The sequence below is a fragment of the Accipiter gentilis genome, chromosome 11, assembly GCF_929443795.1.
Source record: "Accipiter gentilis chromosome 11, bAccGen1.1, whole genome shotgun sequence".
Lineage (NCBI taxonomy): Eukaryota > Metazoa > Chordata > Aves > Accipitriformes > Accipitridae > Astur > Astur gentilis.
In genome coordinates this window covers 25,169,057-25,186,418 of record NC_064890.1, presented here as the reverse complement: position 1 = coordinate 25,186,418, position 17,362 = coordinate 25,169,057, and the positions used below count along the sequence as shown (strand labels likewise).

At 38.6% G+C, this 17,362-nt stretch overlaps 1 protein-coding gene across 1 annotated transcript in view; it reads right to left on the bottom strand.

The window, feature by feature from the left end:
* Positions 1-3,614: 3,614 nt before the first annotated feature.
* ATP6AP1 (ATPase H+ transporting accessory protein 1) overlaps positions 3,615-17,362 on the bottom strand; it is a 53,182-nt gene continuing 39,434 nt past the window's right edge. Inside the window, exons 7-10 of the mRNA XM_049813623.1 lie at positions 15,686-15,927; positions 15,026-15,079; positions 8,266-8,503; positions 3,615-4,243 (exon numbers count right to left, since the gene is read on the bottom strand). Of these exons, the coding sequence (XP_049669580.1) occupies positions 4,034-4,243; positions 8,266-8,503; positions 15,026-15,079; positions 15,686-15,927 (744 nt within the window). The 3' untranslated portion in view covers positions 3,615-4,033. The remainder of the gene's footprint in view (positions 4,244-8,265; positions 8,504-15,025; positions 15,080-15,685; positions 15,928-17,362) is intronic.

Sequence of the window (17,362 nt, the reverse complement as noted above, 5' to 3'; positions counted from 1 at the left end):
CAGGAAAAGCGGTCCCTGCCCCCTTTGGGTGGGTTGTCTCATTCTCTTGTTCAATGTAAGGATGAGCTTATCACTCTGCTTGCCCCCACAATCATCACCACCTGCTCAGACTACTGCTAGTTTTTTGCCAGCGGTGACCAGTATCCAACATTCAGGCTTCTTGTATATCTGATTATCTTAGGAGTCAGCTTCTCATGGTTGTTCCTTGTTTTCAGCATCTCTGGTTTCCCCTGCTTGACCCCAGTTTATGCTGAAATAATTACAGAGCCTTCTAACACCTGGACACTGCCTAATAATTCAGCTGATTTAGGTTTGTAAATTAATTATTTATCAGTCACCTAGAAAGAAAGGAGGAGCCAATTACTTCATTGAGTCTTTCCTTGACAGGTGGAATGACTTATCTTCCTTTATTGCCTACATAAAAAGACTACTCTTGGACTATTTCTATTATAATTCTGCTTCATTAAAAGTCATTGCTGGGTTTCCACATGATTTGTGAAAAAAGTAATTTTACAAGCAGAGAAACCAACAGACCATAACACTAAGCAAACCTGTATCAGGTCAGGAAGTTCAGATTCTAGCTCCATCTCAGCTCTCCCCTCCAACAAATGATTATTGCTGAGTTTTGTGAAGAAATACCTTAACTTATGGCTTCAGGACTTTTGTGTTTAGGTTTGGGTTTTCTCTGGTTTTAATCTTGATTTTTTTTCACAGTTAAATTGATTTTTTTGAGTTGTGCCATAGTTTTTTGATAGTTTCTGATATTTTTCCTTGAAAAAGTTCCATTTATTTATATATTTGAAAGCAAAAAAAAAAAAAAGCTTCTACTTTTCTAACTGATGCTCTTTCCAGTCATCCTCTCCATCTTTCTTAAATTTTTTTGTACTTTGTAGAGAAATGAGTTAGCACTCACAGAAGGCAGTACTTCTGATAACTTCAGTGACCGCTGGGGGGAGGTCCTAAAGGCTCACACCTTCCAGACAGAGCTAATACTCTGGCTGGAACAGCTCCCAAAGCAGGCGTGTTTTAACAAGTACACCTGTGATTAAGATGAATTGTGAAATCAGAAGTACACAGAACTGGAAGGCTCCTGGCAGGTTTCTAGCTTTATTCAGAAAGGTAAGCAAACACAGGAAGGTGCAAAATCCTGCTAGAAGTTCTTGAGGCCTAGCCCTATTTAAAAGGAAGCAATCGAGCCCTGCCGAAATCAGTGGTCGGTTGTCTTTGTCTCCAGCCACAGGGCACCGTGATGTGCAGCTGCAGGGGTCTGAGGTGGCACGAGGACTCCGGCAGCACACGCGGTCCCCTGAGGGGGGGTATTGGATGTCCCTGTCCAGGTCCTGGCAGCAAGGGTGGCCTCTGTGGGGAGAGGCCAGAGCGGCTGGGTGGACATCTGCCAGCCAGCCAAGGTCAACCCACCACACGTGGTCAGAGAGCAGCGGATCCTCTTCTGAGAGGGACCGGCCGTTGTTGCCACAGCCCGGTCCACCTGGCCCCCAGGACAGCTAGGACTGTAGGCAGTTCCTCTTCTTTTCTGCTGTCTTTTCCAGCACAGACCTCACAAAGGATAATCCTACCACATCAAGGGCTACAGCACGTGGCTTGAGCTTTCCATCCCAGGGACATCCCAGCTCACTATAGAAACAGGCCCTACTTGCCAAAGTATTCATGGCATCATTGTCACGAGAGAAGGTGGAAGGAAAAAGCTTCTCTCCCCCAAAACGCCTTCCCCTTCACCCTGGAACGTGTAATATCAAACACAGCAGACAGTTCACTCTGGCCATTTTCAGAGGGCTTCAGTTTTACTGAATCAGCGAAAAGCTAATCTCACAAACATTTCTTCCCACATCTCTTCCAATTTGAGCTCTTCTGAAAGAGGCTTATCTCTTGCCCATGGTATGGCCTATATGAGACTCTGCTTCCTCCCCTTCTCCAGAGTGCAGCCCAGGTAAGCAAGAGAGGAGACAGGTATCCCCAGTGCCACACTATAATCAGGACGCCGTGAGCTCTCGGAGACTCCACAGGCTGAAGAGGAGGCTGGGCAAATTCATGGACTATACCTATACCCAGAGTTATTAAATACGAAGACACGACCTCTGGCTGAGGAAGTCCCTGAGCTTAAATGGTGGAGAATGGGAGAAATCTGCAGGAAGTACTGGTATGTGCTCACCATACGCATACCACTGCTGGAGATAGGCTCCTGAGCTGGGTGGCTTTGTAAAGCTGTTCTTCAGTTCTTGTATATCACCACCGTTGAACAAAATCTGTTCCAAATTTTGTTGAATCTAGATAAAGGTCATAAGAAAGCTGTCTTCTACAAACCAAGTCTTTTTAATAGGCTTCCTCTCTTCTAGCTATCAGTCACATGACTAGTATGTCAATTTTCAATTGTCACATTCATGCAACTTGCTTTTAAGGGAGAATTAATAAAACAAGTCCAGTAACTCATTTTTGCAAAGAAAATGTGCCTTTCTAACACCGCATTTCTGCGTAGATCAAATGCCAGCATTCTTTGAGGTTTTGAAAAACATTTGGGAAAAATATTACAGCAGAGGACTCACCTCTGCTAGTTACATGCCAGCTTGCTTTTTGTTTTCCAGATGAGGATTGAATGATTCAGGAGGAATAGCTTCAGACACCATTTAATTTACCTCTTTGACTGCATAATAAAAATGTGACAATCAGGAATGATGGGTAGAAACTATTATTGGTCTTGTTAAATAGTTGATTCTAACTGTCTTTCCTCTGTATCATTGTCCTATGACATGGATCAAGATCAGAAAACTTAGAATTTTTCTCATTTGACAAATGTAATTTTGTCAAAATGACATCTTTTTGTTCTTTAACTACTTATAGAACATGCACAGTCATAACAAAACATTACAGAAGAATGAAAATGTTATTCTTACCATTCTTTACCATTTTACCATTGCTTTTCTACTATTTCCTAGTTTTTCATAACATTTAATAATTCACTCCATAGTCAGATTGCCCAAGGAGAACAATGAGAAGATGTAGTGTCTATTAATTGCAGAAGAATTCAGCACACTCTGAACGTTTTCAGGCTTCTGGAGTCATTGAGATGACCATAAACATGCTCAAACTTAAACAGTACATTAGCACAGTGCTTCTAATGACTTTATATATTTTATTTTTCCTTTTTTGTACAAACTTCATAACTACTCCAAAGATACCTAGAAAAGGAAAGATGCTAAGAAAATTATGTTATCTCTGTTAAGATGCTGTCTGCACTGGCACATTGAATCATACTAGGTTATGGGCTTGAAAAGTTGCCTTCATTGCCATGACACCAAATATAATTTTGTGATCTGTTTAGGCAAGGACCTATCTCGCTTAGTAACTTCATCAGCTGTCCATGGCTAAAATAAACACGAGTTAGCATTACTCAACATCATTCTCACAGGCATAAGATAACAGAAGGAAGCTAAACCTTAATTCACCTATTCTCATTTGTGATACCATATCTGAACAAAGTGATGTATTTTGAAAAAAGTTTTCAAGACCATTTATTTAATTACTTATACTTTATTAGTTCCGTACATTTTTGGATGGTTTTCTCAGGAGAAAAAATGGCAAGACACAGTTCAGCCTTCTTAAGGTGTAGCATCAACATGACATACTTACTACAGAGCCTTTATGGAGACCAGTGGTTTCAATATATAGTTTCCTATCAAATAAGTTATTTATCCTTCCCATTTATCTCTGTTGTGATGTCCTTTCTTTGCCAATAACAGTTGATCTGATGGCAGTTTGTAATGGTCTTTCTAACAGCCAGATACAATAATAAACTCTACAGCCTCACCTCAGACCCTTAATACAGATGGCTGTTAGCAAATGATGGTAATAACAAGTAGAACTATTATTGTTGCCAAGTGTGAGGATCCTTTTTATATGTAGTTTAATTATCCCTTTCTGCTATATCTTTTGAGGTTACACATATGAAGTAGAAAGGTTCTAAAAATCATAAATATCAGACCAGGAAAAGCCATAGCAGCATTAAGTCAATCCATGGCTATTCTGTCTGAGGAACTGACAGAGCTGCACCTTTGGGATCATCAAATCTGCTGTTTGTTGTAAGCTGCATGATCATATGGATACCATAGGCCAGGATCCACAGTAAAATTATAGACGTCACCAAGCCCATCCAGATTCCAGGAGTGAAGAAACCTGTACAGTCACTTGCATAAGAAAACTGGTTGTTTTCAATGTTGAAACCTTGAATCTGAAAATGAAGAAAGGTAGATAGATAAGTGTAATTAAGCATGGAGCATAGGCCCTACTTTCAGGATATATGTGGCAATTACAAAAACCGTACCTGTTAATTACCACTCACACTCTGCCCATTAAAAGACTGAGAACCAATTCCTCTGCATAACAATTTTCCAGATCCCCTTTTCACACAGGAAATTAAAGATGCAGAATTCATTTGTTTGGCAAGAAGTAGGTTTCCCACTTCAGAAATTTGTGTTACTTTTGGAAGTAAAGTCCCAAAGGGTATGTGTGATCAGTATTGCTCAGTGACCACTTATGAAGTAGGAAACTCAAAGCTCTCAAAGACATGAGAGTTAAGGCCTTCCAAGATCATGAGATTTGTTGAAATACCCTGAGATTTTTTAGCTAATAACTCCTTGACAAGCGGAACTCCTGAAACCTACTTTAAAATGCATCTAATGAAGATGACCTTTTTGGCTGAGTTTTAGTTAAAGTTCAAGGAGAAAACAGTTGTGAAATCTTTCTTCCACCCTCCTTAGACATCAGAGACTCGAAACAGGGGAGAAGGTTTGCTTTACTGAGGTATGGGATCTGTGTTGTTTATTAACATATGAAACCCGTATAGGCTTTTCCAGCAGTTAGAAAAATCGGTAATATCTCTCCTTTGACTGGATTCTCGAGGTCTGCCACTGACTGAGCTCCTACCATATTATTTTCCTCATAAAAATCAACTAATTTGGGGATCATCATGGATTTCTACTTTTCTATATTCCCACTCCATGATTAGCTTATACTTTACGATAAACTAAATTGAAAGCTTTGTGGTAATGAAAGAAAGGTGTTGGTACAAACATTGAAGAATTTAGTGAGCACTCTGGGTTTGAGTTCATTCATGGCTCAGGCACCTAAAGTAAATGTGTACATAGTATTTGTGTTAAGACCAATGTCTATACCTTCCAGAATGCTGTTTAATAAAACTATTATTATATGCAGAACTAAGGGCTATTTAGGTACTATGGAGGTGAAGACAATTTTAGCAATTTAAGCTTTTTTGGGCCTTTTAGATGAATCTTTCCAGTCAGATCATGGTAGCTGACTTGCAAAGACTGCCTGCTTTCACTATAGGCAGTGAGACTTCCAATTAAAGCAGGATTAGTGAAAATAAGCTTTTGGGTTGGATAACTGTTTGCACAGTTTTAGAGAATACAGGTGATTACCAAAACCTTCACTTGTTAAGGCACTGCTTTGACAACAGATGAGAATGCGAATAGGAGTGATGAAATGTAGTCTCAAAGACTTATTTGCAATAAAAACAGAAAGCATCTGATGATTTATGTCATGTATGTTCAAAAATGGATTGAAATTGTGGAAAAAACTACATGCTTGTTACCACATTTACAAGAACTTTCTGAAGCACTTAACAGGTATATTAGGTTTAGAAAGGCTTTACTGCTTCTGATCTAGAGCCAGAAGTACTGGATTTTATTATGTCAATCCTATTGTGGGGTTTTTATGAAGCAGGATTATGCTTATTGAACCTTCGAGGTGAAAGCTTTAATTGTACATTCTTAAAATGTTATGTCTACTTTTAGGTGGGAGATGAAGTATATGCAGCGTTCTTTTATTGTTTTTCTGAAGCTTTATCATTTCTGTGGGGGTGTTAGATCCCAGGTGGGAGATAAAAATGTGACTCCTAGCAGCATTTCTACCTATAGAAAAGTTAAAAATACTTACATGAGGTTCTCTAGTTTTTATGAATGTAAAAGCCTTTTGGATACAGGCCTATGTACTGTGGAAGTTTTAATTTTAGTATCTGGACCAGCGTAATTTGTCTTCATTATACTAGTTTGCATTTACTGTTAATTTTTAAAATGTTTTTTTGCATGGAGTTTTCTCATCATTTGACCTTTGACATAGCCTTCAGGTAAAATCTGTTGTTTTCATTGCTTGTAAGCATTCACTGAACATCTATTTTTGAACTTAGAAATATTTTAGCCACAAAGAATCCTAATATTCTTGATTTTAAAGTTTTTGGCAGTTTTTCTTAGGAGCAAAGGGGCTTCTAAACCGCTATGACACATAAGAAAGAAAAGCAGTGCTTTTGGTGGCAGCCTCCTCTTCAACTTCATGGACAATTCTGAGATCCTCAAACCATAAAAGACATTGTGGTAGAACAACTGTTCCTGTAACAACAACAACAAGGCTTCCCTGTGCAGGTGGTATGTCCCCCTAATACAGTGATACTGTTTTCAGGACCCAACATTGCAAAGTGTACTTGTACCAGCTAGATTGGCATTGGATCCTGGTTTCTAATTCATGCCATAACATTGACAAGAAAATCATGTTCCTCAGTTTCAGCAACAAGATTTTGTGCTGGCTGCAACCACTGAGAACATCCCGTGTGCTTTCTTCACCATGCAACAGAGCGTGGGTGTTTCTAAACCTCATTCTAGAGCAAAGGCTGATATTGAGATCAATCAGATTTCACAACGTATCAGTAAAAGATACCTGGAAAGGTATGATCTAGTTCAGATAGAACTTAGAAATGAACCCAGAATGGTGACCTTCTGTTTTCTCACACAACAGAAAAGATCGGAACAGGACTTTTCAGGTTGTGTTCCATGCTTAGGACTCGACTAGAGAAAAAAGGCCTTTCCTAAGAAGAACTGGAAATTCAGTTGTCTTAACAGTGGAAGCAGCTGCTGCTCCAAATCACTAAGGAAGGCAGGAAACCTATTACTACTACTCTTGATCAAGACCCCAATGAAAGGATGCCTACTAAGAATGGAGCAAGGCCCCTTGGTAAGCTTTGAGAAGGCATCGGTATTAATGTATATAGAAATTCAGGGAAAAGATACATTGTAAGTGGATGCTTTGTATCTTCATAGCCCATGTACTTTCATAGCCTAGCGATGCCAAAGTCTAACTTCGGAGACTTGACTAGGCAAATTACAGTTGCACGGATTTAGGTATTTTCAGGCCTTTCCATAAAAAATATCATCAGGATGAACCTTCACAACATTGGTGTGTATTGCTACATTGCTTCTCAAAAAACTGTGGGACTTGATCCTGGAATCTGTGGAAAATAAACCTCAGCACCAATGCTGTTCCTTTGAGATATCTATTGTTTAAGCAGAAATGTCAAATCTGGACTCAGATTATTGAGATTTGGTTTGTTATCAAAATCATAAATATATTTATATCAGCATTTGTATCCAGTTATCATGGGGTTAGCTCATCTTTGACAAATAGAGTCCAGTTTGGAATGATTCCTACCATTTCCATGATCTCTTTAATCAAAGAGATTGCTTAATGCAATATTGTTTTAAGATATAAATGTTGATGTGCTTCTCCTAAGTCAAGATCAATGCTCAAAATAATAAAGATGCAGTCATCGACACCTCACATATGTAGTCTGTACTACTGCACTAAATACACAGAAAATCTATGCCTCATTGAAAAAAAGAAAAAAAAAGCCATCTGCTCTCCTTCTGGGCTGTGCGGGACCTACTGTTGCTCCTGATTGAACTCCATGGCAAACCTTCCATTAAATCTAATTGCACTGGGCTTTGTTTCTATCTGTAATACAGTCAGTCTATGTCACAGTAACCACACTAAGCTCTACTTTCTAGGTAAACAAAGTGCAAAGTAAGCAGCATAAAGCCAGCCACCTAAGAGGCCCATGTTTCCAATAGCAGCCCAATTCATTAAACAGGCATGGGGACTTAGTCATTCTTTGCCTGATTAAGGGCATTTGGTTTATTGGTTTTTCTTTTCTGTGGACAACTTCATAGTTTGTTTTTGGTTTTGTGGGGTTTTTTTCAAAGCTGTGCTTTCATGTTCTTATTGTTCAGCAGCTGCCATCTTTTTTACCCCTTTATTGAATAGCTCACCTAGGGAGAACAGCTTTTCTTTTACATTTTCCTTCAGGCTGAAATGAAAGTAAGGGCATTATGAATGTGTGTTGTTCAGCACCTACAATAGCAAGTAATAGTTCTTGGAATTATCTCTGAAATCGCAATGTGTACTCACTTGCAACTTGGAAATGAAAACATCCCAGTTTCTTGCCTCATTGTTGGATGGAATCAGCCTTGCAGGATAGAGATTGCTTGTTCCCACCAGCTGACAATGAAATGAATACTCTGCAGGAGCAGAGATGACAGAAACATTAAATTTAGCAAACTTTTCTCCATCTTGTACAATCTCAACTGAATCTAAAGTGGACCAATTTCTAGCTGAGCCTCCATAGAACTTGTTGGTCATTAAAAACCTAGAAAGACAACAGAGGGGAAAAAAAGTCAAAATGACGGAAAGAAAAAGTTAATATTAATTTAATAAATTAGTGGTGGTAGATAGATGTTCACCACTGCTAGCTGCAAACATCACAGTTGGTATCTTAGCTTGGCGTCCCATGTCATTAGGATTGTTCATAAGTGAAGAGACTATGTGAATATGTTTTTACTACTTCTCAGAGTTTCATCTCACAAGCACAGCTTTCCTTCCATAGCTGTGGCAGGCAAGAAGCTAATGCAATTTCATTCTTCAAGGGCCTCTGCCAGTGCAGTATTTCATCAGTTACCAACAGCTTATAATCAGTGGAGCAGAACCTGCGAGACTGTCAGTAGGCCTGCAGTGGCTCTCAATAAACATTTTACGGGATTCTTTGAAAATTGCTTTTATGATAGGTACAGGCATGATAACCCTTCTGATTTATCATTGCAATTCTTCCTTGGCTCAGATGCCTAAATGGCAATTTCCTTTGCAAATGTCTGAATTTGCAGTAGAAGACAGTTTTCTCTCACTGGAGGGTGGGGAGGGGTTGTCAGCCCTAGTTTCCCAATTTGTAGTGGGTTAGGGACAAATAAATATTTTCTCATTTTGAGAAGGTTTGTGCATGTGCAGTATTGCAGCTGTTTCCAGTAGTTTATAATGATGGGTTTTACATGTATGTTACTACCACTGCAGTCTGAACACCTCCCAAATGTTCTGAAACAGAAATAATTGAGAACATCCACAAGTACATCCTCATCCTTTACAGATCAGGACTAAATCCTAGTCTTTACCACTTTTTACCCAGTTACTTTCAGGTATTCAAGTTATCTCATAAGGAAATTATAAACTTTTCTCCTTATCGTATGTTGCTTATTACTTTAACCCTACTTGGTCTATGAATGTATTGTTCTATATAGTTTGCTGAAGATTTTTTTTGCTTATTGATAACCACAAAGAATTTAGAAGAGGAATCTTTTTAGCAATAAGTGAGACTTGCTACAAAAGAAAATATTCTAATATGTCTATCCACAATGGGTAAAAATGTATGTGGATTTTAAATGCAATACTTAAATGCACTAATGCAACTTAAATGCAATAATAACAGGTTTGAAAAACAAGCAGTCATCTATAAATATGGCACAACATAGAATATTTTATGTCCTATGAGGTATACATATATAGAGAGAGAAAATATACTCTGTTGTAGAATATTGCTTGTTTGTTCAAATCATTTGCTTGTCATCCACAAAACATAGAGTCTAAACTCAACACAAACAATGCTCCTTAGGAATAACACACAAAATTTGACAGGTTAGGTTACTACAGTAATTGAGCCTTTTTTTTTCTTACTACTCTGTGGCTTTTGACTCATAGAACTTCATAATCCTCAAGACTTTCAAAATGATCAGATGGAATGTTAGAACTTAAAGTGTCGTTCAGGTGAGAAAAGGCTGTTTTGTCTCATGGCGTTCCTTACGTTTTGAGCCTAAACAGTTCTTTCCATAGAACATCCAGCTGCAAGCATCAGTGAAAAAGAAAAAAACATTTGAATTTCACCTAGCACACATTCACAAATATTTATGGAATTGTTCTATTGTTATAGTGATAAAGTTACAAAATTAATACATGTATTAGCCTAGATAATAATTGCTAAAAGAAAGGAATCTTTTCCTGGTATACAGCACAATCTGAACACTATTCCCATGATGTCTCAGTAGCAATGCTATAGGCACTAGCTGAAGGCCAGTTATAAGCACAGAGAAGTTTACTTAAATGTTTGTGCCAACCACAGATGCTGGGTGTGCTTTGTCCTTTTGCTGAGAAGATAAGAAAAGTGGTAAACAAGGAAATTCTTTGGAGACTTACCATATGAACAAACAAGTTTTATAAGGCTATGTATGTGAGTGCAATCTAAATTGGCCTCCAAGGGAATGCTGTCTCTTCACATTACACCAAAGACTAAGATTTTATGTTACTTGCAGATTTATGAGAATTAAGATTCTAATTAGTGAACTAGTTGAGCATGGTTAACTTAATAATACAGGCTTTTATCTTTAGCATTTTTCCAAACAACTGATAGTGAATAGCCTCCAACAGGCATGAGCTTAACTGGGAACTGATACAACTATAATTCATCAAATTACAAAAAAGACATTCAAACAACAAAAATCAATACAATTACTTCATTTAGTTTAATATTTTCTTAGATGCGTAGATAGCAAATAGAATAAGCACAATACAGCAAATGAATGACAAAAGGAGGGGATATAAGAAAGATTTTATCTGTAGAACTGAAAGTACCTCGGCTTCTATAGGCAACACTGTGTTTGTATTAAACATTAGAGCCAATACAGGAAGCAAACTTTCACACAGACAGTATGTACTTTATGTATTGTGGCACAAACAATTCCTGGTCATAGGCCAGATTCCCTTTGTGCCAGATAACCATATGAACTCTAAATGCTACCACCTGTTACCGATCTCCATCTCATTTCTGAAAAGGAAGCTAGCTAGAATTACTACTGTTTCAAAGATTCAAAGAGAAACACAACTGTTAGGTAAAAGACTTTAAAACGTTGTTTTGGGGTCAATTCAATTCTGTACGTGCTACAAGCAACAGTAACAGTCAAGTACTTATCAATTTAAGTGGGGAAAATACTAATGCTCTGCACTTGCATCCACTTCAACGCCTTTTCCCAGAGAAGGTGCTTCAACAGCTGGATGTCATCAGCTGCTGAGAGAGCTGAGACAATGCTTCTTCCAGCAAAAACTACTGCCCACTGCTCCTACCCCTGCTGCAGCAGTAGTTCACTTTTCTAAAACTAGCACAACCAGAAACACTCTACAGCCACCCCATAACAGCTCGCGTCTCAGCGGCAAGCGGAGGAGGATGGATGGATGGGACTGCTGCTCTTGCTAGAGAGAGGGAGAGGGAGATGGCAGCTGTTTGCATAGGATGAAGCAGCTATTGCAGCTGCTGGGAGGAGGTGGGGTACGACTACCTGCTCAGCACGAGGTGGTAGACTCACGGTGGTAAGGGCAGGCTCTGGATCCAGCTCATGCTGCTGAAATTAAAGCCTCTTTTATTGACAAAGAAATTGAGCTATTTGAATGTGGTCCTCTCTGGTGCCACTTTCTGTCTTCAAGAGATGTTCTCCTACAACTAAGTAAATGGCCTTTACAGAGGGACAAAATGCAGTCACGGCTCTAAGCTCTGTTCCTTCCCACCTCTTTGCCCTGCTTGTGTCCTGTTTATTGAGGCAGACTGTAACCTTACCAAGGAGTCATCGTGAACAAGAAATGTAATCAAAGTAAACCAGAAGGGGAAAACAGAGGTTGTAATGTATCTCTCTGAGTTTTAGAAGCTCTTGACAATAGACATGCTGCGGTAAACAAGGTGAATAAGGTGTTCCTGAATCATGAAAAGATCAAAGGATTGTTCTGGTTCTGTTGAGTATATCTTATTATTTGCGTTATATGCCATGCAATATTGTATTATGGTAGCTAACAGAGGCCTAAATGACACAATTGTCTCTTACATCAAGAGGTAATCCAACAGAAAACAGCACAAATAACGAGGTGTGTCTTTAGCAGGAAGTTTTCTTTATAAAGGCTTCTGAGGTGGTGTGGGCTGATGCCAGCCAGCAGCCAAGCACCCATGTAGCTGCTTGCTCACTCCCTGTCCCCAACAGGACAGGGCGGGAGAACAGAAAGAGCAAAAATGCAGAAACTTGTGAGTCAAGACAAAGACAGCTTAACAAGTGAAGGAAAGAGGAAAAAAAAGCAATACAGAAGCAATCACTCTCTACCTCCCACAAGCAGGCCAATGCACAGTGAATGCCCAGGCAATGACTACCCTGGAAGCCACCCCCCACCTTCTTCCTCTATTCCATTTTTTATTGCTAGGCACCTGCGTCACACACAAAAAATTAATCAGTTTAGGCATTTTGTGTCTAAATACCCTGAGGGCCTATTAAAAACCTGGATCACACCTAGCCCAATGCAATAAATCAAATTCTCCTGCAAAACACAGCCAGCCTATGCTACTTTAATTACTTGCTGGGCATGACAGTGGTCAGGACTTCACCTACTCTCGAATTTTCAAGTCCTCACCTATTGTGGAGCCCGAGTTTCTTATCCCAGCTTCAAGGGCTGTTTATGCATTTTCGTATTTAGTTATAATGTATTCAAGTAGAAGCACAGGTCAAGAGAAACTTAGTGAGTATTTCTGCCTTTACTACAACAGGCTCAAAGGATGTAAAAAAATATTCCAGAATAAGAGAGAAAACATGAACCATTCACCTTTTGTACTGATGTTCTCCTTTAATTTACAGGCAGACTGTCTGCAGACTTGCTTCAAATTTCTTCTCTTCAGATGCACCTCAGATTCATGATCACATTAAAGTTTTCTTCCAATAATTAATTAAAATTATAAGATTTTAACAAACAGATGACTAAACATAAACCTGAATAATCCTCATTAAGTCCATATGCGTGCACTAACATCACATTTGATCTTCTTATGCCTGCTGCAGCAATCAAAATCTAAAATAAATGTTTCAACTGCCAAGTATTTTTTTGCTATAGTGGCATCCTAAGGTTTGCCATTTACTGGTGTATAGTTGAGCAAAACCTGTTGACTTCTTTAAAGAAAACAACCTCTCTAAGATCTATCAATTAACTTGGTAGCTAGTTTTGCAGCACAGCATCATGCTCCATAGGATTTTCAAGTGCTTTGTGATTCATATTATTTCCTTGGAACTGTAATTTTACTAGAAAGCATGGTATTATGCTGAGGATGGTCACATTGAGGACAAATGTAGGAAGCTACCAGATTCATTCATACAGAAAGAGATTACAGGAGGGCAGCTAAGACCTGCACTAGTATGAGCAAAAGTGCAGAATAAGAATCCAGGACACTGGTTTGGTGGGTCTGTCTGTACAAGAGTGAGACAGGAGCAGCAGAGAATAGACAGAGAAGCACCAGGGCAGCACCAGAGAAAGTGATATTTTGTGACTTGGAGTCAAAGTAAAGACACAACTTGGGCAGAGTCTTGGTTTGACAACAGTATTTTTGGAATGGGATCCAAGGAAAATGTTTCCTTAATTCCCCATGGTTTTCAGGGAAATGCATGTCCCTTTGATAATTTACAGTACTGAAACCGAGAAATGCTTGAGTCCACCACCAAGGACTAGTCTCAAGGATCCTATACAGAACTAAATACAATAGTCAAAAAAAGTCAAAATACTATTCTAACAGCAACCTTTTTTGTACATTATGTTTTTTTCACAAAGCTTTAGATGCTTGCTGGGGAGGGTAGATATTAAATAACAAAGCATGTATTTTTTTTGCCACCTATCAAGGTCTCTGATGATGACCGCAAGAGTCTCTAGGCACGCCAAATACAACTCCAAACACATCACTGACTCACTTCAGCACAAGTCCTTCTGGGGGTCCTTTAACCTAAATGTAGAATGTCCTTCTATCCCAGTGTAAATAATGGTATTTATTCATTTGTACTTATCATCTTGGTGCCACGTGCCTCTTTTACTCTCCCATCAAAATATTGCCCAAGCTCTGATTATGTGCTACATTTAAACCTTCTCTCTTTGGTTTCCCTGGATTTCAATTTCCCTTATTCAAGATGTCAAAAGCGGTTTAGATGGCAAAAGTCATTTGTCCTCCTGCTGCCCAAGCACACATCCAGTTCATCCTCTGATATATGCAAATTTAATTTGGTGCAAGTTTCTTGGCCCAAGTCCTTCCCAAAGATATTTATGCAATTAACTGAGGTACCTAAATGAAATGAGCAGGCCACATCATCATTGCCAGAGCTCAAGAAAATAATTTCAACTGCTGTTCCTGCTGCTGAGGAAAGAACGGAGGTTTGTGGACCAGCAGCTGTATGGCAGTCCTCAAACAGTAGCAGGTGCTTTCCCCATCCCTAGAATCCACTAGTGAAAGCAACCACTGCAAGTTCTCCCTTTGCCTTTTCATCCCAAGCCTTCCCATTCCCTAACTTTTCTTCTCTTTTCTCACGGTAGGAGAAATGTGGTCTTGTCACCATCCATGGAGCAGAAAAATTATGAGGTTTTGTACCCGTCATTAGCCACAAGCTAGCTCTGACAGAGTACACTGGTAATCACACAAGGACTCAATACAACCCTGGCCATGCAAGTAGACTTCAGCCCCTAGAATTGTTTACAAATCACAATCAGATTTCCCTGAGACAGGATCGTGGTCTGATCCTATTAGCAAAACAGGATACTGCATATAACCAGTACCTTGCAGTATGGTTGTTTGCCTACACCACTTTTTCAAAACTTTACCTGAGCATATTAATATATTCTCTGTATAAAGACTCTATTATTGCTCTCCTGCATAGTGACTCCTCAGATTAGAAAGCAAATCATAATTTCAAAAACATTTTTACTTAACTCCTCCTCTTTTTTTTGCTCCTAATTTACAAATAGGCTTTGTACATCAGAAAGATCTATTTAAGAATAAATCATAAGTTACCTTATCTCTAGGCTGCTGATTCCATTCACTGGCTTTGTGTATTTTAATGACAGTCTAAGAATAAGAAACAGATTTTTAATGTTAGAGTAGTCAGCTTTAATTAGATCATTGTGACATTTCAATCGGAGGGAATATTCTAAATCAATAGGCAATTACAAAAGTCATATAGCAAAGGTTCAGTACACAGAATAATATGACAAAATATTTCTAGAGGTTTTTTTACCCAAGAGCAAGTGCTTCAAAATAAAGGAAAACAGAGATCATGTTTCATTAATATACTTCCAGCTGAATTACTACCTAGTAACTGGCAATACTCCCCTTCAAGGGAGTTTTACAATGAAATGATGATCTCATTAATGCCAGTGGAGACTCCTGTGATTACGAGATTGGGCACACAGAAACCTGTTTGGACCAAATATAAACAAACAAGGAACTAATGAACGTAAGAGGAAAAAAAATTGTGAAAATAAGAGCTTGCATCTGAACAATTTTTTGTGGTCTTGACTAGTTCTTTTTCTTCTAGGAATATGCAATTTAGTATTTTTATTTTGGATGCTTTAGAAGAAAAAAATTAAATTAGTATTAACTTGACATTGCACCATTTCTGATTAGTTTTCAGAATCACATGTATTATGATATGAAATTTCTTGTGCTACTCACGTTGTGTTGATGTCTGAGCACTCAGAGGAAGAAATATCCACATTTTGCATTACAAATGTTGCATTTGTCAGATCTATAAGAACGGAACTGTTGGCTTTGAGGCTGAAATTACTAGCATAAAAAAGGATGCATATATCATTTCCAGTGGTCACATTCAGAGGAGGATATGATAAACTGTCGTCTTCCTCAGTGGCCATTAATTGTCGTCTTAATTCCCCCACCACATCAGTTCTTCTAGAAATCTGGAATAACAGCACATTAACAATTCATATCCTTTGCAAGAGATAATATCAACTGAACACAGACCTTCACCATTCTGTACCATGAGCACCCATCCTTCTTAAATCCTCAGTCAACCTCAATAGTTATTATTGTCTATTTAATTGGCAGTATGGAGGCTAATGTGGTAGCGTTAACCTAGGTTCCCATGGTCAGGTGTCCACATGTGAAAACAAGCGCCACTGATATTAGGCAAATGAACATAAACCCATGTTGTTAATGCTGCCTTAAAATAGTAGTATGCATTAGTGCTAACAGGTAAAAGAATTTATTTCTTTTTTACAGAAGAATATACTGAAAGAAATTAACTTTTTTTATCTGCAATAAAATCACAAGAAGACTTCAACTTGCCAGTTCAGTGACCACCCCCATTAGTAACAATAACAGGTTTTGCACTCTTCATTTTAACAGGTGTGAAAGCCAGCTACTTAACTACAGCAGTGTAGTATTTAGACTCTTCTGATGGCTTCTGGAAAAAGAAGATCTATGCTCATTTGGCTGATGTGGTGAACTCCTACAAGAGACTTCACTGCATGTACACATTGGCTTTTAGGAAGTTTCCAGGAATTCCCTTTAATAGGTAATGCTTTTTTACAAATGTGCCCAGGGCATCCTTGGCAAAACAACCCCTCTGATATGAATGGTAAAAGCTAGCCAACCTTATCAGATGGTAACTTAATCCTGTTGTTCATATCTGACTCTCCACTTCTTACTCTGTTCATATCTGGGCTAGTCCATCTATTTTTAAGACCCATGTCAGCTTTACAACTTTGTATTCTACAAGTGGCCTCTGCCCTTGGATAACTTTGGGATACGAGAAATGAGAGGCATCACAGGGGTTACCAGAACTATAATTATGTGGAGCTATTGCCTGGAACCACTTTTAATGGGTTTAAAGACAGGCAAGGCCCATTTTCCAGTCTGGAACAGAGGCTATAATATTGCTTTATAACCTGCCTGTGGAGAGGAGCCCCAGAAGATTTTGTCACCTTAACCGCTGCTCTCTAAACGCTATGGGCCATCTGTTATTTACAATGCATCTTTGCGGATACCTCATTCTATGAACAAAGCAGAATGGGCTGAGTTAAAAACCTTTGACTAAACACTTAAATGAAGATTGCAATCTTCCTCTCCCATACATGCATACTTTATGAATTTCTTTTTAATTCAGAGTAGTGCCTTTTCAAATTCATCAGAACATGCATTATTTTAAATGAATACCATTTTCTTTAAAAGAAGAGTGTACAACAAAAGAAAATATTCAACTTTTGATATAAAACTTTTAATCTTCCCTTAGGCTCTCCTGAAATGTAATCATTTTATTTCAAACTGAGAGGAAGAGCTGAAGTCTAAATTATATCCTGTCTAACAATTGACTTCACTATGTGGGCCCCGTGT